This window comes from Pleurodeles waltl, chromosome 5, assembly GCF_031143425.1.
Source record: "Pleurodeles waltl isolate 20211129_DDA chromosome 5, aPleWal1.hap1.20221129, whole genome shotgun sequence".
NCBI lineage: Eukaryota > Metazoa > Chordata > Amphibia > Caudata > Salamandridae > Pleurodeles > Pleurodeles waltl.
Genome location: NC_090444.1, coordinates 963,705,771 through 963,731,118, shown reverse-complemented (window position 1 = coordinate 963,731,118; position 25,348 = coordinate 963,705,771). Strand labels below are relative to the sequence as shown.

The 25,348-nt window shown below is 40.2% G+C and overlaps 1 protein-coding gene across 1 annotated transcript in view; it reads right to left on the bottom strand.

Annotated features, from left to right (window-relative positions):
- PYGB (glycogen phosphorylase B) overlaps window positions 1–25,348 on the bottom strand; it is a 635,794-nt gene that overhangs the window by 364,604 nt on the left and 245,842 nt on the right. Inside the window, exon 5 of the mRNA XM_069235083.1 lies at window positions 14,869–15,000. Coding sequence (XP_069091184.1) covers window positions 14,869–15,000 — 132 coding nt within the window. The remainder of the gene's footprint in view (window positions 1–14,868; window positions 15,001–25,348) is intronic.

Sequence of the window (25,348 nt, the reverse complement as noted above, 5' to 3'; positions counted from 1 at the left end):
TGACAAAAGATGCATGCTAAAGGCACTTGCCTTGTTTAGATGGTCAACAAAATCTGTTAAATATCTGGATGTAAACACCATCTCTGCTTGTAAAGGACTATACAGCACTGAAAACACGCCGATTGACTCCGAGATTTGTAAAGATGGCATAATTTAAATCTGTTTTAGCTGGACCAATCAACATCCATAAAATTACAAGAGTCATCAGACTGCATCAGATGGTGGCGGTGGCAGACACCAGTGGCACAACAATCCCAATGGCTCCTTTGGCCCCATCGCCACAGCACTGCAACACTGTATGAGCCCTCATTTCAACAGACTCAAAAACCCTGAGGTCCCTAGGGATGACGGCATCAAGCCGGTGAGACCATTAAGTTCACTGAGAAGGACAATCAACTTCTGGCCCCTGTCGCTCCCCCCAGCCTCCTGTCATAACATTTGGCCCCTGGGCCTCTGTGCTGTAACCACTCGCTTCTCCCTCCTAGCACCGTCAACGTGCTAATGAGCAGAGCTGGGGGAGGGCATTGTGTTCTATAGGCAGAGTACAGCAGGCCAAAGTTAGGGTCCTCAGGGAGCTTGTAGATGGGCCCTTGGCTCTTACAGGCAGTCCGACTGACTGCTGCTCCTGACTGCACAGGCCACAAGGGGCCAAGTGACTCCAATCCAATGCCAGGTACAGCCCACAATAACTTGCAACTGCTGGCCACCAAACTAATGATGCTTATTTGGAAACAACATAGCACGATCCAATACATTATTATCTCAGCACGAGCCACTGGTTGTAGCAAGGCCCTAATCCCCAAAGAGAGACAATTATTTGCTCCTCAGCTCGCCTCCTGCAGCAGAAGGGGTCAGCTGTGCTCATGTCTTCACCGCCACCAATACATAGCTATCGCTGGGACCTGCTCATCCTACAGCATGAGGCAAGCTTCTGGCAGGCTAAGAAGTGAGCGTGTGGCAGCGTCAACCCAACACAGTGAGGAGTGGTTTGGATGGCGTTGGAAGGGTTTGGCTTGCAGTGGTAGGCTGTAGAGCAGTGGGAAGAGTGCACCTGTGAGGAATAGCAGCAGCATCCTCCACCTCAACTGGCTACTGCTTTCACTGGATCTACGAGCGGAGCAAACCTACATGTAGAATCCCATAGCAAACAGCAGAACCATCGAATGACAGGAACTCAACTGCCTTTCAGTTTAGTTATTTCCGGTGTTTAAAGGGCTGTGTTATTCTGTGAGGCACAGTGCAGTGCCTGGAGTCATCTAAAAGGACTAGATACATTGCCAACCCACTAGAAACCGCCATAAATCTGACAGAAATCATCCAAGCAGACCAGTTTATGCTGTGTTTAACACTATCAGTCGATAGAGACACTGCAAGGAGATGGCTTCCTCCACATGGTCTAATGAAACCCCTGCCTCGGGAGCAACGCTCTTTGGCATAAAAAACCTCAAGATCCTTCCCCCTCGAGCCACTAATGTGGGTAACCATTCAATCTCCAAATTAAATATCAAACATCTGTTATGTTTCGAGTTGTAACTGTGCACAAAGCGGAAAGGTCATGTGCTGTTTCTATTTTAGCAAGACTAAAGCCTGCACCTCATCTACTTCTTGTGTTGTCATTTCTTTTGGCGGCGAGTGCAGAGACATTCTTCGCGTTCTGGAGACAGCACCTGTCCGCCTTTGAAGATTATCTTCGTTCGGGATTGTTTCCCGATGTACACAATCACTGGGTTGGTGAGGGGCGCTCAGCAATAATATTAAACGTGCCAAATTGTGGAAAATGTTATCGGCGACGGATACCTGCTCTCGAATTCAGCTCCAAATATCCTGTAGACCGGGACGCTTGAGCAATTGTCCCGTGCGCTCCCTCGTGCCTTCAACTCGCTCACCTCACCCAAATGACGTGCATGTCAAGACACCTGACACATTTATAATATAAACCCTATTTCCTCGCACTGACGTAGCTGACGTCCGGGGCCATATTTTGGGAAGTAAATTTACGAGTTGTTACAAGGAAACAACATTGACACCACCTTATTGGAATTTTCAAACATTGTTTCAATGACATTCAGCGACAGGCACGCTTAATTATCAACAGTGCCTATTGTTAATATACGCAGTAGTCGGCATTTCTGCATTAAGTACATTGAGGAACTTGGTGACAACAGTCATTCAGCGAGAGGCATGCTAAAAATTACAATGACAAGCTTGTTGAAAAGTACATCAAATATACAGTGACACACTCTGCCTGTTTATAGCGACAGGCACGCTTTCTGATGAACATATTCCTTGTTGTGGAATCTGATAACAAGGACAATATATAGTATTACTATAATTCAATACAAAGTGCAAAAGGCCAATTTTCCGCCACCATTTTTAGCCGAAACCGGAGTGAGAAAGCATAAATGGGTGCAATGGTTTAATAATTTTGACAGCTATCTACCAGCTATAGATGGTGACAAATTTTATGCAATAAGGAAAGTGACATATCTTTACAATTGCCTGGGCACTGAAGGGCACTGAAGGCCAATGTGTATTTAATCACCTACCCACTGCGTTGCAACCTCCTAACATAGAATGGGACATGTATGTGGAAGCAGAACCACTTTAAAGATAAAACTAGTATTATTGTAGAAATACACTGGTTCCTCACCAGGAAACAGTTGCAACATGAGTCTGTTGATATATTTTTAGCTGAGTTAAGAGTATTGGCAGCCACTTGTAAATTTGATGGTAATATGGACAAGTATTTTAGGGACCAGATAGTTGTAAATTTTTTGGTAAGCGAATTCGAGATAAGTTATTGTGCTGTCGTGGTCCTGATATGCAAGAAACTTTGGAGATAGCCAAGGGCATTGAAAGTTCAATGCAAGCCGCTAAAGAATTAAATTGAGAGAAAGAACAGATAAATACTGAACAAGTTAGGGCAGTAAGTTCTAAATCAAAATCACCCAATGTAACGGTTTAAGATCGCAACATAGGTGTGGAAAGTCACCATCCCAGAGTTTTGTTTCAGAGAAAACTTTCTATGGTGGCCTGGAATGGATAACAAGATTAATATGTGGGTGGGTAAATGTCCTGATTGTAGGCAAACGGATAAAGCATTAAGAGTGTACAACACACCATTGTGTCCTGTTGAGTTTCCTGAAGGTCCTTGGGAAAAACTGGGAATGGACTTTGTGGGGCCCAGGTTGATCTGCCATTGAACATAACATCTCTACCAGTCAAGGATAGCATGGTGCGAAATGACCAGCCCTTGCTACCGAATCAGAATCCAAACGTTTATTAAATAACGTATGAAGAGTGAGGCCTGCTAGAATCAATTGCACTGCGCCTTCTGCATCCCACCGAGGATGAACTCTACACGACAGAAGGAGACGGAATAAAAAATTAATCAACAAATTGGTATGAATTGCCAGCAGGACAAAATATAATAATTTCAGCTCTTTCACAAGAAACGCACATTTTAGAAAAACATTCAACTATGGTATTAAAGGCAGACATTTTCTTGGCAACAACTGATATGAAATTACAAAGCTTCATTAGTTATTACTACGTGAACAAGAGCAGGCAGACCAGTGGGCCAGGCTGTGCCCCTGTGCTCAAGTAATCAACAAACTTGCAAACGTCTCGTCAATTCTTCAATCAGTGATGAACAATTTTAAAATCAATACCCATAACAATCAGTCCACTTCGAACAAAGTCATAGATCACAAATTGATCAAATCACCCCACACACCCGAGGCAAAATGAACAAAATCAATACAAAGGAAGTTGTAGTTTCCACTGAAATGTATTGTCACTATGACCTAGGACAAGATCCAATCGAAAATGGCACCACACAAACTACAACCGCAAATAGTAGGGAAGAGGCGCCTATTCATTGTTCATTCAACACATCCTCCGACGAGCCAACATCTAATACGGATTTAGACGACTTAACATCTAATATTGGCCTTAGCAAAGTAAACAACACAAACCAGTCACTGCTACAGTGGCCAGATTCTGAAAGGAAGATGCATTAGCACCTTCAGATCCAGACCTTCTGTCAACTGAGCGTACAATAAATAAAGTGATAATATGTCAAGATCAACACAAACCAGATAATAAAATAGGGGATTTTGTTGCAACAGATAACCAAGAAAAGCAGTCGCAGACCGACAAAACAAAAGATCCCAGTCCCTATATTTAAAAAAAAAAAACACAAAAAGACTTAATAAACAAAATAATGCAATTTCCGTATCAAATCAAACAAGATCAAACCCTGTGCCAGAACCAAAACTATACCCCCTTTTTTCCAAATCAAATAAACTACAAATCGGGCCAAAAAATAAACTAATTGTTCTACTTACTGATAGCCATTAGCAAGCAATTTTTAATGAATCAGATGCTAAATTGCATAAGTCTCCGAATGATTTTCCTCACAATTCACCGTGCCAGTTCAATAAAGTAATAACAGTGACAAACGATTGAAGCATGAACAAAAACAACAAAGTCCTTAAATGGGGGAAGGAGGAAGAAGAACCAAACAGCCAACAAAAAAATTGAGGTGAAAGAATCTTCTATGATAATCTCTAATGCAAGCTCGGCAGTGCAACCCTACAACAAGATACAAAAACACCACATAAATAGTGAAAACAAATTCTCAACGAAACACCACTCCACTACCGTCCCATTCCATCAACCCACAATCAGCGCAAATCACAACCAGGGGAGAGCCTTTTCCACATATGTTGGACACAGATATCTCTCTCGTCAAAAAAAATATAAGGGATGGGGAGGTATTGTGGTCCAGTGCATATCCTCCCAAGGAATACGTCAAAAACATATAATACACTGTTCCAAATAAGAGATAGGAGACTGAGGGCTACCGTGGAGGGGGTCCTAAATTTTAGGAGCAAGGCACCTCACACATCCCGAGGGATGTCATGCTTCATCATCGGAGCAGCTCCTCGTCAGACTGGCGCTGCAATGTCTGACGGGCTCCACCCCGGAAAGGGGGGGCTCTTTGCCGGAGATCTTTTATAGAGATGAAGCCGTAACCCCAAATGTGGGAGAAAGTGAAGGAGGAGATCAAAAGATGTGGTTAAAATTGGCTCTCTGAATCAGCACAGGGTAACTTCTTTATTAACCCAAATGCAAAGAAAAAGGGGCCAAGGTTAAAAAAAGGTCACAAGAGTAGGACTGCAAAAATGTTCAGTCACCCTGTATCAAAGTGGTCAAGGAAAGGGTGGAGAAACCATCCCTAACGTGGGTCAACATGTTTCGCATCCTGGTGGTCCATATGGATCCAGTGATGCTTCATCAGGACCAATAAATACCTATAAGTGTCTCCTTAATATATAGAGAAAGAGATCTGGAAAAATAATTAGAAATTATCAAAAAGGTATCCAGTCACTTACATAAAAAAGAAAATTATCTTTAGCCGTCGCCCAACCCAAATAGGGAAGTGCGCTTCATAGGGCCACACCGACCTTTGATCGAGCGCAAAAACAATTTGTTGATGCTGCCGTCAACGCCAGTAGACCTACCCGGGTCCGTGTTCCCTGGAAGTGACATGGTTTCTCCACCCTTTCCTTGACCACTTTGATACAGGGTGACTGAACATTATTGCAGTCCTACTCTTGTGACCTTTTTTTAACCTTGGCCCCTTTTTCTTTGCATTTGGGTTAATAAAGAAGTTACCCGGTGCTGATTCAGAGAGCCAATTTTAACCACATCTTTTGATCTCCTCCTTCACTTTCTCCCACATTTGGGGTTACGGCTTCATCTCTATAAAAGATCTCCGGCAAAGAGCCCCCCCCTTTACGGGGTGGAGCCCGTCAGACATTGCAGCGCCAGTCTGGCGAGGAGCTGCTCCGATGATGAAGCATGACATCCCTCGGGATGTGTGAGGTGCCTTGCTCCTAAAATTTAGGACCCCCTCTACGGTAGCCCTCAGTCTCCTATCTCTTATTTGGAACAGTGTATTATATGTTTTTGACACAGATATCTCTCATCCGGATATGCACCCGGGTCCACTGACGGAAGGAGCAACCCAGACCATCAATCGGCATACAATGTTCAGACTACCCGAAAGGGAATCAAACTGCATGGATACTCAGGTTCTTAAACATCCAGTATTCAAACCCCAAGTTGCCCGGGAATCTTCAAGTCATACTAGCAACTGAAATAAAGAGCTTGGGAGTTCCGTTATCTTGCTACAGCCACACTATAATGCTAGAGGGTCACAACACTACTTGCATCGAGACAATATTCAGAAGCTTCCAAATGACCAAATATTGGTATCTGACTAATAGCTTATTAATGTAGCTTTTTATATGTTTTTTTTATCATAACATATCTTTTTTAAGGTTGGGAGATTTTATTCTGTACTTTTATGATTATTAATCAATAATCAAATAAAGTAATTTCATTCATTCATTCAATTTAGCTTTTCTACCTTCAAGGAGAGAGCAGAGAAATTACAAGAATGGTCCTAAAATACAATAATGATTTGGAATTTATGTCACAAAAATCAACCTTTGCAGATTGGGCCATTCTGATTTTGAGAGAGCTATCCCACAATATTTCTATTCCCCCCAAACCTCGGACCACATTCTGCAGAAAACTAAAAGCTTCAACAATACTTTAACAGCAACTAGAAACAGATCCTCATCAGATTCCAACTCTTGTGACCCAAACCCACAATCGCCAGCAACTGGATGACAGTCACTAGCACTGGAGAACGAGATAACAATAAATGTTAGTAGTAGAGGCAATAGACTCGGCAAATTGAAGAATGAAGAACATTTGAACAGAGATCGGTCTTGTCTCCCAGAAACCCTTTAAAACAAAAACGTAATCCCAGTCAGCAGCAGGTTCTCAAAACTCTGCCCCTAGCCCCGGTCCACACAGGAGAGTCAAGTACAACGTATGCTCTATCCAATCACTACCCTCCAAATTTGCTCCTTGAACATTGTGGCATGGCAACAATAACACTCCCAAGATGATGCAGTGTCATATTTAACACACTCTGATATCATACGCCTCCAGGAGGCATGGCAAATAGGAACACCGGAATTACTTGGATATGTTGCATTAGATGCTCCTGCAGCGAGATCAAATGCAAATGTAAATGCAAAAGCAAATCGGCTGGCCATCTGGGTACCTTGTAATCTTTGTGAGAAAAGCCTACAAATTAAAATTAAAAATCTGCACACTGGTTATACTTGGGCACTGGGAATCAAAATTACCTATATAGTAAAGGGACTTCAGAAACTATTATTACTTAACGTATATATAAATCCTAAAGTGAACAAAGTATCTATCAGATCTGTTCACCATAAACTCCAGCTTCCATTTTATAATTACAGGCGAATTTAAAGTTAATTTGTTTAATTTTTATCTGAGAATGAGAGAACCAAAGACAAAGTCTCAATATGGGGCACAGCATCATTCCAAAATCAGCCACAAAGAGCAAACACTTATCGTAAATCCTAATAGAAACGATGCACGCTATGAGTCTGCGAGCACTGAATGGCCACGTGATGTCTGATAAACCTGCTGCAAACACACACATTACAAGCAAGCGGAAAGCAGCCCTCAGCAACACACTAGTGCAGTGGTCTTCAAACTTTTTAATGCTGCGCCCCCCAGTTGTAAAATAAAAATCATTGGGCCCCCCCTCAGAAATTTTCACAATTATTTTAGAAAGATGGCAATATTTAAATAGTTCTAAACCTATTTAAACATTACAGTTAAGTACTGTTACCTTTTTAAAACTGCAATAACATGCTTCTGCTTAAAACAAAGGCATGTTATTTGTAAAATATTTCTTTTGGCCAGAGTTTGGCGCCCCCCCTGGGATCACTTGAGGCCCCCCTAGGGGGGCCCGCCCCCCAGTTTGAAGACCTCTGCACTAGTGTCTACACATCTTGTGAATTGATTTACTGAGTTCCCAACCATCCTTAGACTAGACAGCGACCATTCGGCCCAAACAACGACTGAGGCAATCGACAAACACACAATGCCACAAGCCAAAGTGGCGGGAAATGACCTTGTGGACAACAAAGCAAGGTGCATAAAATGGTCTGTAAGAGTGGGGGAAGAACTCATCAAGTGGATACATAATAAAACTGAAGAGCTCCTGGCTACTAAAAAATAGCAGAGGCTGGCTTCTTTGGTGATATAAAATCACTGGACTGAAAATCCAGGAGAACTGGGCAGCTTTCTCTGTGTAGATACGCAGAACAAAAGAGCTGAAGCAGAAGAGAAAAAATGAAAGTTATCTTCCAAATGAAGCGCTATAAAACGCACATGGGAGGCAAAACTATCAGCTACTAAACAAAAACGTGGGTATTCCTGCATAAAGCCTGTATGGATCCAACACAAGCAAATGTTGGAGGTAGGTAAATTACATAGCCACAGGGAAATACCAGCCCACACAAAGTCAAATAACCCTATCTGAATGGGTAAATTCATAGAAGCCTTATATGGGATAAAGAGAAAAGCAACCAAAGGAAAAAAGCACTACTTGCTTCATTACCACATCCATTAGTGATTTGCCATTCACAGAAGAATGATTACAATTCTCTGGAACCCCTGGAGCAAATGACACTTCAACTGTCCCATGGTGGCCCAATATGAAAGAACTTGCGAAAATAATAAAGAAATACCGCAAAGATGCAGCCCCAGACCCAAAAGGCATACCAACCATGATTTTTAAACATAATATAGATTTTTGACTAGAACCATTGGCTGCGGTTTTCAGTGGCGGCTGCCACTCAACGGGGGTGGCAGGGCGGGGCGCAGGACGGCAGGGAGGGTGCGTGAAAAGAAAAGAAAAAAGTAAAAAATAAATGCTTACATTTTGGGGAGACGCCGTCCACCCCCAAATCTCCCCTCCGTCCTCGTCATCTTTCCAGCTGCACACAGGCTCCCAGCCAATCATGATGCTGCTGTCACCAGCATGATAGCAGCATCGTGATTGGTCTGAGCGGCCTGCTTCACCGCTCAGACTAGGAGTGGGAGCCTGCGCATTTTCTCCATTCGGCTGTGTAATACAGTTGGGTAGAGAACATGCAAAGTGAGTATGTCTGTTTGGCTGGCCCAACACTGCCGGCTAAACAGACATGCAACTTTGTGCTGCAAAACACATCCTACAGCTGTCCTCAGGCCCCCTCCAGCCCAGCCCCGCCCATCCCTTACTCCCAGGAAAAATAAAATGATAATAACATCATGTTATTATAATTTTATTTTGCCTTTCCACACAATCCAGGGGGCGACGCTCCTCCGCCTTAGGGGAGGAGCCGCCCCTGGTGTTTTTTAGGAACTGCTAATACTCTGCACTAATTTCTACATCATGGGGAGGATCCTATATCCATTCCATATATAGGAAGGGCAATAGACAAAATCCATCTAATTACAGGTTCATCAACCTTCTAGATACAGAGGCTAAATGTTGCACTTTACCGATTCTAGCAGATATCAGTGACTGGGCAACAAAATGCAATAAGACTCCCTGGTATCAAACAGGTTTTAAAGTGTACAGGAGCATGCTAGATAACATCATGGCTCTCTACTATGCTGTCCATAACACCTTAATGATAGGTAAATCATTTCACGTCTGTTTTACAGTTTTCAAGAGCTTAGACAGAGGTCTGTGGGACACAGCGGCCTAGTGAGGCAACCCCAATAAAATACTAAATGCAATCATTCCCCTATTCTCTAACAGCTAGGTACAATTAAATTAGACACAGAGGGCACCATTACCAATATGCTACTGGCCAAAGCTTGCCCCACTTCTATTAAATTTGCTTGTTGCCAATATTGCAGCGTCAGCTGCAAATCCTCCAGTACGCCCATCCAGGATTAACAACAACCCGCTTAGGTTTTTGCAGTTTGCGGATGATACATCTATAATAGTCTGTAATCAGGCAGGGCTACAAAAATGGTTAAATAAGTTAATGTTACCAGAATAACATTGAAATAAATGATGACAAAACAAGTTTTACTCTTTTCATGAAATAAAAATGAAAAACACAAGAACCTGGACACTAAAAATGTCAACACATCTTAAGTACCCGGTTCACAAATACATAGGGATAGAATTTGAGTGAACACAGTAACACAATGACCACATGCAAGAATTAAAATATGAGAGAGGCAGGCCGACTGTTTGCATTAATGGACATCATACACCATTTGGGGGAACCAACAGTGAAACCAAAATGTAATAAATGCAAAATCTCTACCATTGTTAACGTATGGACTGATAGCCCTCCCTCTAAAGTTTTACAGTTGGTTCAACAACACAATATTCAAATTTTCAAACTACCCAACTCTGTATGCTAGTCCAAATTTGCTCAGAATTCACTCTTAGGGAGCAATCATAAAACCTAAAGGCCAACCTATAAATAAATCTGGTTCAAACTAAAACAAACTGATCAGCGATCGCTTAAATACCATCTTGCCAAGATCTGGACGAAGGAAAAAGCTATGCATGGTCCAACATTATTGAGTCTATTCTGAACATTCTCCGGATGCTACCATTCTGGGAACACAATATATCACACAAAACATTCAAAGTGATTCTCAGGAGAGAGATCATTGCAAAATTAAGAGAAATGGATGTGATGGGTGTTCGGGCAAAGCAACATGCCCAACTCGTAGTGGACACACATTAATACGGTCCCGCAAACTAGAGGACACATACATTCAACCCGCCCTGCAAATCAATTTGAACCTCTCTCTTGCAAGGGCAATAAAATTCAATTCTTAATACTACATTGTGGTTTGCTTGATGTAGGAAAATACAACAAACCTGGAAATATGAAAGAGTACACCAGGCATATCAGTTCAACATCTACCACAAATAACTGTTAGCCCATGTCATTTGTTCAGCTTTTGAAACTGAAAGAAAACAGCTTCCATATTGTGAATTTTGTGAAGCCAATGTAGGAAATTGGTCTTCAGCAAATTCATTGTGCTTTGGTTGTAACAATTAATTCAAGCATTCCATCCATCACTTTATGTATACCATGTGTGGCAGGGCCAGGCTTGGACCTTAAAACAGCACTGGCAAAAATGATAAATTCAGCCCCCAATTGCAGATGTGCTAATGTGTGCTAAAACCAGAGCAACTCTTTCAAGTTGCTGCCGGGATCGCATAACGTGCACCACCACACCTGGAGGCCGACACCAGCCTACAAGTGTCAAAACCGGCCTCCTGGGGCTCCAGCCTCCCGGGGGATTGCATGCTTGCCAGCTGGCCAGTCCTGCCATGGTTTGTGGCCTTCAAAAAAACGGGTATACCCGGATGTGGGTCCCATACACATTATGGTAAAGGAAACAAGCTATACCTAGCTGATTAGCTCTAGAAAAAGTGAAACCAATCTTGGATTGCTTGTGTTCCAGTTCAGAAGAACCTGACCTGGAAGATTGAGCTAGACTATTCCCACTGGAGCAGGGTCAAGACTGATTTGCATATCCTGGGTTCAAACTGTCATGGCACAGTGTGCAAAATAATGATGTATTGGGGTGCAGCCAGAGTAATTACCAATGGCTGAGATTAATCCAAGCATTCCATCCATCAGTGTTTGTATACTTTGGTTGTCACAATGGCATGCTCATTAGCAGATTTATAAGATTTATAAATATTGTTCTAAAATGCACAAACAAATTGCAGAACACTTACCCATGAAGTGAAATAAAACCATATTTTTGTACCATGGAGTTTGAACGAAACAATAAGTGCACCAAAATGAACTACTGTAATAGAGGTTTATTGTGACAATGTAATGGAATTGTTTTTAATTCCACCTGGATATAGAACTGCAATTTAATAGTGAATTGTTTTAATTAACTATCAATAAAGTCTTATTATTATTAACTATTCATAAAAAGTGTGATACTATATGGAAGACTATTCCTTTTTCAGGTCCTTCTGATCCCAATATGTACAGCAGCATTACACAACATTCAATATATTTGGGGAATGGGAAGAAGATAAGGACAAGACTCAAACCCAGCCACTTTCCTCTGGAAAATGGAGAATTGGGTATACCAGACCTCACCACCTTCTACAGAGTGACACATCAACATTATATATGGGAATGGTGAAGGGCAACAGCGGGAAAGCCCTGGTGCTTAATATACTGTATACTAACTGGAAGATACTTATTAGAGATTCCATGGCTATGATCTGTAAAAATATCCAAAGTGATTGAGGTGGCACTCGTAATTTGGAATCCAGGTCTCACGTTGGTTTTTGGTATAAGGTGTAATTAGAAAAAATTACCATCATGATGATTGCACTATCATTAGCCTTTCTTCTCCATCCTTCACAATTGCATGGGAATGGTCATTGTCAGCATTCAGGTCTTACCTACACCTGCCCGCAATTCCTAAAAAGCTGGGAAGGTGTGAGACCAAGACAGAGAGTCTGACATCTACCCACCCTTCCACAACAAACTGCTTCAAATGCTGAAACTAGTGGTTTTATATAAGTCTATTACCCAAAATTCTTTAGGTTTGCATTCATCCTAATCTCTTAACAAGTCCCTTAACTCTGCTTGCTTGGTCTCTAGCTACAAAGGACAAATTACTACACTTCTAGGTGCTCATTTCCTTTGTCCAAGGTGAGGGTATAGTCCTGGCCCCAGGTTTTCTTTAGGATTGTTTAAAATTTGCATGAAATGCATCTTATTGTCAATTTTTTACACAAGGTTGCTTTTCGCGCTAAACAATAGTGCAAAAACATAATTCCTGTGAGCAACAGCTGCTCACGTTCTGGCCATTCTTGTTATTCCTGAACATTCCCAGGAAACGTTTATAATTTTACATAATAATATTTGTGCATAATTAAGCAATGTGGCATAATGGCATAATTTCAGGAATTTTGCAGACCAAGTAGAACATGACATTTCTTTATATGATGCTAGCATAATGTAACTTTTGTCATGTCTAGTTTTCTCCTGAGAGCACATACAAGTTTGCTAAATGTTGCACTGAAGCAGCAACAGCCGTGGCCTGACAAGCAGCAAAGTGCAGCATAAAGTCCAATGCGGATGACATGTCCACCTCTTCCCTATCTCCCATTCAAGAACTTCTGCTCTTACGTAGCATACAACAGTGGTTCTTAAACTTTTCACTTCTGTGGATCCACACTTAATCATTACTAGAGCCTAGGAACCCCAGTGAATCATTATTGGAACTTGGGAACCCCCACTGAATCATTACTGGAACCAGGGACCCCGGCCCAAGCATTTTTGATGATTTGAACTTCAAAAGCAATACAAAAAATACATAAACAAGCATTCATTCAAAAAAATAGAGAAATAGTTAAATGATATATTTAATTCACTAACGAATTTAAAAAGAAATCAAAATCTTAATTTTGATGTGAAAGTTGTAGCTTTTCTAAATTCAACTGAGGCTACTCATCATCCATGCTATATTCTGTTTCTGAGGATAACCTTTAGCCTCCAATTTCAAATCCATTCAGATTTACAGAACATTTTAAAATGTTAAATTGTTTGCTTCTTTAGTGATATACACTTTATTATTCTGTTAATATTATTTAATTTTCTAAACAGTCACAGACCTGTGAGTAGGCTTCGCGGACACCCAGGCCACAGGTTACAAGCCACTGGCATACAGCATTCCCCTTTGCTCAGGCCCAAAGCCATTGGCTTTAGCCAACCAACAGTAGTCTACCGAGTGTGTCATGGGCCCTAGTGCAAAGAAGGAAATGCCCCCCAACACTTTTTTAATTACAAAATACGCAATAATCATGGTTCACTGGGCCCTTAGGACCCCTGGACTCTGGTGCCACTGCACTAGCTCCACCAATGGAAGCTGTGTCCCAGCCCACTCAGTCGTTAAGTCCAGCCACATCCACACCTGCTCCCTATTCTGCCTTAAACCCTCGTGTGGAGGGGGATTGGTTACTCACTTTGTTACTTTCAAGGTGACTATCACACTTCAACATTTTCTTCTTATGGTGCATGCACTCAAAAAATACTTGAATAAATTCTTACGCTTGTATAGCGCAGCTCTGTAAACGAATCAACTCATCAAAACTCCAGTAAGAAACATGATATATGTAAAGTCTGAAAATTTGGACACTTGAGGTGGGTGGCTTCGATACGGATGGTCATTTGAGAGTTGTTGCTGGAGTCCTTGCAATGTCAATTAAAGAAAGAGCATTTATGTTTTGGAATTTTAAGAGATTAGGGGGTTTTGAGGTAAAAGTGTCACCTGCACCTGTGGCACCATGGACATCCTTAAAACACTGGTGCACTTCAGGCTAAATTAAACATGACTCAAACAAGGGTAATATCTCCAATGTGGAAAAAAATACGCCTGCTCATTCATGCATGGTTCCAACCAAGATGGCCCCTGAAACATATATTTACCTCAAGAAAAAATAACGCCAGAGTCAGCTGATTTACCTGGATATGAGGACCAGGGCAGTGGTCAATACTACAGAACAACTTGCGAAGTCACAATTTTTGCTTAGAAGAATCTGCAGTTTATAACCAAAGCAATAACAGCTAAAGTATTTTCAAAAGAAAGTACACTATTGGTATCAGCACGCTGCCCGTGCTATGTCATATGAATTGATGAACCAAAATGACAAATTCATTTCTATTTTAAGGGTCTAAATGATTTTTTACAACGTTTTACAAAACATTGCTTAGTACTATGGGATGATGGTTAACAAAACACGGAGGCTTCTCTTGCCCATAAAAGAATCATTAGCAAATGAAGAAGAGTAAGAATCTTACCAAGATTCTTAGCAAAGCATTTGCTAATTGTCCAAAAAGCAAAGTACAGAAAAAAAATAGATATGAGCATTAATTTGACCATGGTCTTTCAGGAGAATACCTGTGTCTCAATCCACTTGGCACCTTCTGGAGAATGCTCCACCCGCCCATAGAAATGCACCGGAAGCATGTACTCTGGACGAGCTTTTTCCCAAGGATTGCCGTAACGCAACCAGTCGTCAGCCTCTTCAACCTAATGAAAAAGCAGAAAAAATGTTAATAGCAAAGCGCTTGGTACTATTATTCATTTAGGGTTTTATTTTCACCTAAACACAATTGTGCAGTGTTTGGATATATGTAGTGCTTAGGTTCAGATTTGGAGTAGGGCAGAACAGCACATCCAAATTGAACCAACGTCTTGTGAGATACTTCCATGTGGGGTATTCTGATCACAAAGACATCTCTCTTCCTTACTGGGTCAACCATGGGGTGGTGCTGTCTCCGCCAAAGATGCATGTACAGTAGTGCGGATTTTCACTCAAAGGGTAGATTTCCCCAAGCATGTAAAAGAGACAAGATTTGTGGATATAGCTTACAAATGGGTAGCAAATCTGATAATCTAATTCAGGCACTGATGGAATTTCAACCAAAGGCTTCAATTTGCCAATCTACATAAAAACGTGTTAACTCTTTTCATGGTAAAGGCAGTCCCTGTGAAGGGGATACTTGTACTGGCAAGGGGAAGAACTCAAAATGCAGCAGAATTTCTACTGTCGCTGTGGCAGAGTACATACATCTGCCACACAGACAGATAGATAGATATTTTCCTGGCAAAACTCAAAATCTGTCTGTACATATCCTTTTGTTTTTTTTTAATCATCCTACAAAGGGGTATGAAGGGCAAAACTAATGCAATTATTTTACAGTACAATCGGTGACAATTATTAAATGTGTGTCCACTTGCAAAAGCGATGGGAGAACACTACCACTGCTGTCAGAGCAATTTGTAAAGAAAGAGAAAACTAGTAAAATTTGATACAGTAATACATTTTATTTTGTTATAGTGAAAAATAAGTAGATCAACAGACTGTGGACATAAGTTTGAGATGATCTTGATGGTAAATTATCCGTAGCTGGCATTACCACGTGTGTAATTTTAAATGCCAGAATTATCAAGGCCATAATGCAACATGAAATCAGTAATTCCACCAATCGAGGATGTAACCTATTTACCATGAATCAATGGATTTAATCTAATCTTCTCATCTTTATATCAGATCCCTGGCCTTTAAAAGAAGACACAGTACATGTTACATATCACACCACAAACTGAATAAACTGTCCTAAGCAAAAGTCAAATCAAGGTGATATCTGAATTATGACCCAGAGGAAGCAAATCCAGCCATGGCCTATGCTGCACCAGACTCTGAACGCTTCAGAATGTCTTCCTAAAATGAAATAAACTGCCCCAGTCTAATCACTGACAAAAGACAGTAAGTTACATATTTAAAATATATGTATGACAATTGATGCTAGCACGTCACCCAATTAACAACAAATTGTCAAGAGTCCTTAATTTAAGCCTTCTTCTAATCTGTGCATCTTAATCATATACAATTTACCAGCCAGACAACAGGTTTCATCAGTGGGTGTAACCCAATGACTGTCAGGGCTCGGGAAAATACATAGAGGTAATACAATACGCCTACTGTTATATACAAGTATGAACTCATATAATTTAGTGATTTCCATCACCAACAGCACAGGAACTCTTGTAGTACTCAAAGTGTCTGTTACAGGGCTCCATTAAGATTAATTTACTGAGGTTATTCCACCCTGGTGTAGAAAGGTAATGCAACATCTGTAACTTGACAGTTCTCTTGAGTACATTTCCTATGGTCGCTATGAAAAATTATACACATAGCTGCGAGTGTTACTTCATAAGAAAACGTGTTAAAGAATACGGTATCATGCTACATTCTGCAAATGATACTTAGAAGAATATCACATGTGACAGCCTGGGATAATGACCTTAACCCATATGTAGTGAGTATATCTGTGGGACAAGAACAGCCTAGCATCATGCCTTAGTGCTATATTATCATGTATATAAAAATGTTTCACAGATTATCTAGTAGAGTATCATCTTCCAATCCAAATCCAGAATAATTTACCCAAATGAATCGTTCTATAAAGATGAGGGCAATATAAGTATAGTTTAAGAGGAAATGCACTGAAACATTATGCCTGTCAAATGTTAATCAACTGGTCCTGTCCGGATGATTGAAAAATAAGCGATCTGGGAATTTAGTAGTATTGTCATGTGTAACCAACCATAAATGTAACAAGACGGCCAATTTACTGCTAGGGGGCAAAGTTAGCGTTGTTACTGTTTGAGAAACTATGTTCACAGTCATGAACCAATAATATTGAATCCCTTATGAACTAACAAAATTAAGCATAGTGAGTCCTAATATAGTACCATGTTGTACCAGAAACACAAGTTACTTACCTTCAGTAACACTTTTTCTGGTGGATACTCTATTTTCACACAGATTCCTTACCTTAGAGTACCTCCGGCCGCCAAACTGGATCCAGAAACTTTTTCCAGCAGCTATGTGCAGGGCTCGAAGAATCTATTCAACCACTCACAATGGCAAGTTTTATTTTATGAGGACAAGCTATTTATAGATACTACTCGCCCCTTCTGGAGAGTGAACAAAGAACAGGTGTTCTGTTCAGTCAGAAACTGAATTAGCAATTAAGATGCCTTTAAATCTTATTATTGTCACATTTGCTCTGAGTTCAGAGACAGAGGTCAAAAGTCAGTGTTTCTTCTTGCAATGCAAATTCTTTTCCTTGTGACTGCAGAGTTCCAGGATTTTGTAAGGTGAACTGTCTGACCTATGTGAAATGAAGGCTGTTGGTATCAGGTTTTTCCTAACACACAACATTTACATACCTAAGTCAACTTGACAAACATTTCAAAATATATTTCAGTAGCTGTGAAAGACCATTTTTTGTACTTTTGTGTGATTAAAAAATATTGTAATAGGATGAAAACAAATCTGAACACTTTATTGGTGATGTGAAAATGATAGATGTTTTCTGAAACCCAATTTTCACAGACTATTGTTTATACACTATGTAGTTTTATCATTAAAACTGAAAGTTAGTGGGAAGGTTTTTGGACATTTCTTGGAAATGTACTGTCTGTAAACGACAGTGAGCTTCCACATCATGCTTTGGTAATATATTTATTAAAAGTGAGTGTTTAAACATAAACTGAGAAACACTCCTGGCCTGATGGCAAAGCTATTAGTAAACTACGAGGCAAGTCATGCATGGATCATGAGTACCCTATATGTGGGCTAGATTTATTATACGAGGAGCAAACGTTTAGTGTATTTAATCAAACAAAATAGGATTTTTTTACAGCAGAAATGCTGAACTCACATATTTGAAGGTGCACTCATGTGAGAATGAAGAAGAAAGTGATTGTAAAATACAATATTTACCTAGGATCACGCAATTTGAGCCCTGTTTCCAGGTCAAGTACATTACAGTTAGGTAGAGTAGATTATTTAAGATTTTTCGAGGCCTGATGTGGCACTCCGTACCACTTCACGAGTGACAGAGGGGAGCTGCAGATAAACTCCACCCCTGCGTGCTAATGTCAGTTTCTTGCTTATCTCTTTCCATGCCTTTAGATGTGAAACGTAAGAAATTATTGGAACAAGTGTACATATTCCATCATTTAGGACCTTTTTAGATTTTTAAAAGAGGCAACTGCATAAAATGGGGAGATGGGAGGGCAATGAAGTATCTGCGGTTAGGTAGAGACTGTTACCAAAAGGGAGTCACTTATTGGATACTTCTAATCACAGATTTCACACTTTAAAATACATACCAAAACTTTACCTCCCCAAGGTGAAGGGTCTGTGGAGTGGGCTCAGACTAAAAAATCATGCTGGACCGTATAGGATAAATGGGTTTCCTGTCGGACCTGGCGATTAAGGCAGTAGTGGTTCATGAACGTGTGACTGACACCCAGGCAGTTGTAGCAAACTTGGTGCTGGTGGAATGGGCTCTCAGACCTTTTGGAGGCATGTTCTTGCACAGCAGCTCTTGATGCAGAGAACAATCCATCCTATCAGTCCTCTTCTGCACAGCCTTCCCTTTCATTGCTGCAGAGAACCCCACAAAAAGCTGACTGCCCACACAGTGTTCTTTTGTGTGATTGATGTAGAAGCTCAAAGCCCTTTTGGGGTCCAACTGATGGAACCTAGCCTCAACGTTTGAGGGATGGTGGGGACAAAAACACACAGGCAGGATGACAGCTTGCCCACAGCAGAAAGGAGTCACAACTCTAGGTAAGAAGGCTGCCTGAATTCTCAACACCAATTGTCTTGGAAAAAAAGATGGTTTAAAGCGGTTGCACTAACAATGAATAATGCTCACTCAAGCGACAAGCTGAAGTAGTCTTCAAAGTCCAGAGACGCAGCAAGTAGCTATGGCTGGGCTGAAGGGATAGTGCACGAGAAACATTAATACCAAATAAAGGTCCCACAGTGGCATCATAAATGATACAGAAGGAAATGTGTGTCAAACCTTTTATAAACTTTATCACAACAAGCAACAAAGAAAGGTGGTCCAGCAAACATAAAAAGGATGAAGGAGCTGAAAAATAAGCTTTAAAAGTGTTCAGTGCAATAATTTGGTGGTTAGAGCCAAAACAAGCAAAAGAACATCTTGTAGCTTGGTTAGTAAAGGGTCAATGTTGCAGACACCACACCAGGCAACACATATGTCCCAGGACCATGGCATAAATGGACATTGTAGTCTTGCCACGTGGAAGACATCAACCACTTCAGGTGGCAGACCAAACACAGTCAACTGCGGCTGCTCAATTTCCATGCAAAGAGGTGTAGATTGTACTAGTCCTTGTGCAGGAGTCTGCCATGCTGCTGGAACAGCAGTGGAAATCTGAGTGGAGGACAGATGCTCATTCCCAGAAGTTCCAGGTAGCACACCATCCTGGCACAATCTGAAGCTATTAGGGTGACGTAGGTGCGGTAGTTCCTGATCTTTTTCAGAACTTGGAGAAGATGAAGGAAGGTGCAGTAAGGCATATAAGAGTTCCTTGTTCCATTCCAGTTGGAATACATCTCCTAGTGAGTGTCCTTAAGGAAACTCCAACATGCAAAACCTTGGACACTGCACACTCTCGACAGTGGTGAAAAGATCTAGCCATGGGTCTCCCTACTGCTGGAAGATTCCCTGTGTCACCTCAGGACATAAATGGCATTCGCGATCAGTCATATTCCATCTGCTTCGGTCGTTCATTCTGGCATTTAAGGATCCGGACAGCTGGTTCGCGATCAGGGAATTGTCCATGATGCTCTCTCCAGCTCTAGGGCTCCATCTTTATAGAACCGAGACACACTGGATTCTGAAGCTTAAAGCAGAGAAAGGGGGATAAATATAGACCATTAGTAGCAATTACTTTTTGGGAGAATAAAATGGAATACAAGAGATGTAACATGTACCAGGATATAACTACACTCCCTGCCGAGCAGCCAACTTACAAACAAAAGGCACACACATATTCCCCACTCTATCCTCTGAGAATGTAGAGTACTGGCATTACAATTCATACCTAAACAATTATACTCATTTATGTTTGTGTATGTTACATGTTAAAATATTATAACATACTCACCTTTATGTAACATAGTATGGCATGAAAACTTCATAGTATACTACGTAAACATATAATTTTAATTTTAGAATGAGCAAAACTGAGAATGACAGTATTACATGCATAATGAATATAGCTATTAACATCATTTTTCTTTTTTTGACTTTATCTCCTATCTGTCTTAGTTTCATATTATATCACCGTCCATAGATGTCTCAGAATAACCAGAAATATAGTTCTGGTGCTACATGTACTTTCCTTCCTAAGGTGGCTGCTTAGGTTGATCAGTAGCAACACATACATTAAAGGTCCTTGTTTATTTCTTTATTTTTATTGCTATTTTTTACTTGTATATTTGTTGCCAACATGGCACACACTCTAAACATCATCTGTACACTGTATACTTTCTTTGGTTTACTTTATGTTGCATCAGTATATATGTAGCCCAACATGGAACTTATTGTAGATGTCATGCAGTATCCATTTAGTATCATTTTAACCCCCTTTTTAGGTCGAGCCTACCAGACAGAGCAAGCGGTCTTGTGTGGAAGATCTACTGTGGGCTTACAGCCCACCCATTGCTAGCCATCAGTTGGCTTTATTCTCACTCTCATTTACTTGCTTCTTATTTGAAGGCTTACTTTCCTCTTCTTGGGTTTTCCCTCACCTGGAGCACAGCCTTTTTCCAATTGAGTTGATTGGCTGACGTGGATCCTTCCACTGGAGGACTCTTGACAATTTGTTATTCAAAGAGTGGTATGTCAGAATCAATTTTCACACTTTAGTGAAATGTATTTCATAACTTCAAGTGCACTAAAGTGGCTGCTCTCCCTCCATGCTAAGCACCCACGATCATCCTTGTTATCATTGGACTCTTGCATCTAATTAATGATTGTTTGCTGTGTATAAGCTTGTGCCAACATTTCTCTTGGCTGCTCTACTTGTGAAATTAAATATATGTATGATTTTCCTGTAGTTCCCTTCAATTGAACTTGAAGGGTTTCTTCTTAAAACTGGGAGGTCAACTGTTTGAAATACACAATGAATACCATAACTTTCCATTACTTAAAAAATGTTATTCTTTAAATAAAATCTCTAAGTGATCATTGTTAAAGAGACTTCACAGCGATATAACTACCTGTGCTGCTAACATTTGATTGGTCAGACCACATTTTCATCCCCATCAACCTACTTCAACCTACACCATTTCATCATGGCCAGCCAATGCTTTCCAAGTAGTAATTTCGCTCCTTTGAGGGCTAAACCACAGCTGCTTCAAAAGAAATCAGAACTCTCTAGCACCATATAAGGCCTATAACAAATGTCAGCACCAAGCTTCATACTCTGATACTCAAGTTCCAATCCAGCGTGGACGCCTATACATCAAAGCAAAAGCATTCCTGAAAAACAATACATATAACCACTTGGTACTCCAAAGCAGTCACAGACAGCAAGCACACCATTCATAACTAAAAGGAAAGAAGGTATTACATCTGTCTCTAAGTAGACCTCTATGACCAGGAAACACTTAATTCCACACAGTACAAACCATCAGCCCAGTAAAAGCAGCCTTCCATGCAACTTCCATCAATGCAGCCTCCACCAGAAGAAGACAGCTTCTCAATTGTGTCATGCATACCAACCGTACAGTAGACCTACCAGCAGAATGCTGTACTGACAAGTGCAACACCATAACCGTTTTTTAAAGAGAAAACAACATAGAGAGCTTATCTCTGTTAAGACACTTTAGCCTGTGCTGATCACATTTAATTCCTCCCTTACCCATAGAATATTCCCTGGCACTGTCAAGTTCTCTGATTCTACTACTGCTGAATAAGATTTTGCAAATTACTGCCCTTTCACCATGCCCTTTCATCTTTAGAATGGTCACTGAGAACCAGTCTCTTACCGGCTGCTCAAACAGATCAAGAACAATTCCTTTCTACTCAACTGGTAGTCAGGGTTCAGGCTGTATTGCACTGCAGAGACTGCAAACAAATAGATGGTTGATGATTCCTCTGCCTCACCTCCAGTGAAAGCCTCTGTCACCTCACCGTCCTTGAACTCTCTGCAGCATTCAATATAGTCAACCATTAAACCCTGCTCAACTTTGCTCCTTACATGTATGTGTTTTAGGACACTGTTCTGCACCAAACACAAGATCATCTACATAAGCACCAACAGAGTACAATGCATTTCTGTCATCTGTGGTGTACCGCAAGGATCTATTTTGTCACTGGTCATCCTCCTCATTTACATGTGTTTTAAAAATTAGCATAGATCAGTTACAGTGTTTTATGTTCTGGTTTAGACCTGGTGAACAACTACAGCCTAACGCATGTTTTAATCGAAAGTAACATGTGAGCAAAGTGATATTTTAGCAGCTCTAAAGTCACCTTTCAGCACATTATTTATCTATAGCCTTACAAAATTAAGCTTTATTTTGGCTAGAACAGTGGTTCTTAACCTGTTGATTTCTGAGGACCCTATTTAATCATTGCTGGAACCTGAATCAATATTGCAATTGCTGGTCTCCCAATGAGTCATTAATGGATTCTGGAAAAACCGGCCTAAATATTTTTGATGATTTCAATTGCCAAACAATATACACAAAAATATAGAAAGAAGCATTCACCAAACAAATATACAAATTATGGCATATGTTATTTAATTAACAAACAAATATAAAAAAATCAAAATGTTATTTTTAATAGGAAGGATGGAGCATTTCTAATTTCAACTGAAGCCACTCATCGTCCATACTATATTCTGTTTGATGCACTTGCATTGCTCCCACAAATTAATCTGAGGATACCAATTCAAGTTACCCTCCAATTTCAAATTCCTTCACATTTACACAATGTTTTATCATTTTCATTGGTACATTTTGTTTCTTTATTTATATACACTTTATTGATATGTTAATATTATTTAATTTTCTGAGCATACGCTGACCCCCTGAGTATATTTTGAAGACCCCAAGGGGTACACGGACCAGAGGTGAGTTAGAACATTACAAAAGATAAACAAATTAATGCACTCCAGATCCTTCATTAGTAATGGCTGGTGAAGGTCCATATTTTGTTTTTCAACTAAGTTAAAACCTGGACGTAATCCTATTTTTAAACATGGTAACACCACCACTAATGTTAGGTCAGCAAGCCCACACATTTTACTAACACTCAAAAGTAGAATCACATATCCACAGTACTGAAAGCTTGCATTGTAAGGCACTAGGGCATTGGCAGTGTCATAAACCCTACTGTTTTATCACTTGAAATACTGTGTCCATTAAATGAACCAATGTGTTACAATCTGCTGAATTTGTATTAGGTCATTCAATTTAAAATTATAAGTACTGTAAAAACAGTTAGCTCTAAAACGGATTGGTGTGAATCGGTATGAATATCTATACTTCTGTTCTAAAAGACCCATCTTATGTTACTTTGGTAATATGAGGTCAAAGACGTCGTTCATTAAATGCATTAATGTATCACATTGCTTTCTGCAAACATAAGTTTGGGTTTTTCTTGGTTTTTTAAAGATGCAATTGATTATTTGTGCATTAACTACTAACATGTGTTATAAACTGTTGGATTGACTCTAAAATATAAAAATAAAGATTAAAATAGCGAACTTTGTGTTGCATGAAAGTGATAAACAAAGTGATATTTAATGAAACGATGTGGTTTTGATGCAAACCAGTGGCTACGAAAAAAAGGCATTATTGAAATGTGAATCTTTCCGTCATGTGTGAACCTTTTTCTAAGTTAGTCAGAGATCACAGTGAAAAACATGAGAACACTACAATGCTTTGACTTCACTTTGAAGCCTTAGTTTCTAGGTCCTGGTTTGTTCGCATCCGTCTGTTGAGCTGCCTTTCGAAGTTTTCTGTCTGTCATACAGTCATGTGACTATGTTCCATCAGGGCTAAACTGAACTAGACTGAGTTCCATCTCCTCCAAAGAGCAAACATGCTATATGATGAATACACAGCAGTCTGCTGGATCAGTTGGGTGCCTGATATTCGGTATGGTAAATACCTCACCAACTACCCAGCCCATTCATTTTCAGGGCTTTAGTGTGGCACATCAGTTCAATGCTTTTCTGGTTTGTTTATTTTGATTGTAGGCCTCTATGTTATTGCGAATGATATATATTTTAGGGATGAGATCTGAGTCACATAAGATGCTAGCACCTTCTGATTTTATTTGTGTATCATATTTATAACAGTAAATATACAGATTACCTTGATCATAGCCAAAATATCACTTGGGGTGGACCTAAATCAATAAATCCAACAGGGCAAATAAGAACATGATAATAAGGAAGTGATAACTTTTTTGGCAGATTAATATAGCCTTGGACGGAAACTATTTTCAGCTGACAGGGAGTGTTGTTTAGCAATTATGATGACTGAAATATACGCTTGCTGCACTCTGTATTGACATTTTGGATAATAAAGTACAACTACTATGATTGTTTTTTGCGTTTATCTTTAGCCACAAAACAATAACGCACTGAATATCCTCACACTGAGCATTTTATTTCTGTATTTCTTTTCGAAGTTTATACTGTGCGAACAAGACCCAAATAGGTGTCGGAGCACTTTACAGAGTAACAGTTTTCACTACTTAACAGGGAGTTTACAAAATAACAGTGGACATTATGATATAATAAAAGAGCAAGGTTATATCACAGAATCATTTCCCCGGGAATCGAGTAAAAAAAAGTCTGCGCTGATATCGAAGCTGGACTTCATGTATTAGAGGTGTTTTATGTTCCCCGCTCCTTATCTTTGTCTTCATGTCTTTATTATGGATAATCTGTAGTCAGGTCCTCACCCAACAGTCCGCCAGTGTTATTTTATGGTTAAGTTCCTGCAGCTGAGGAGGCAAAA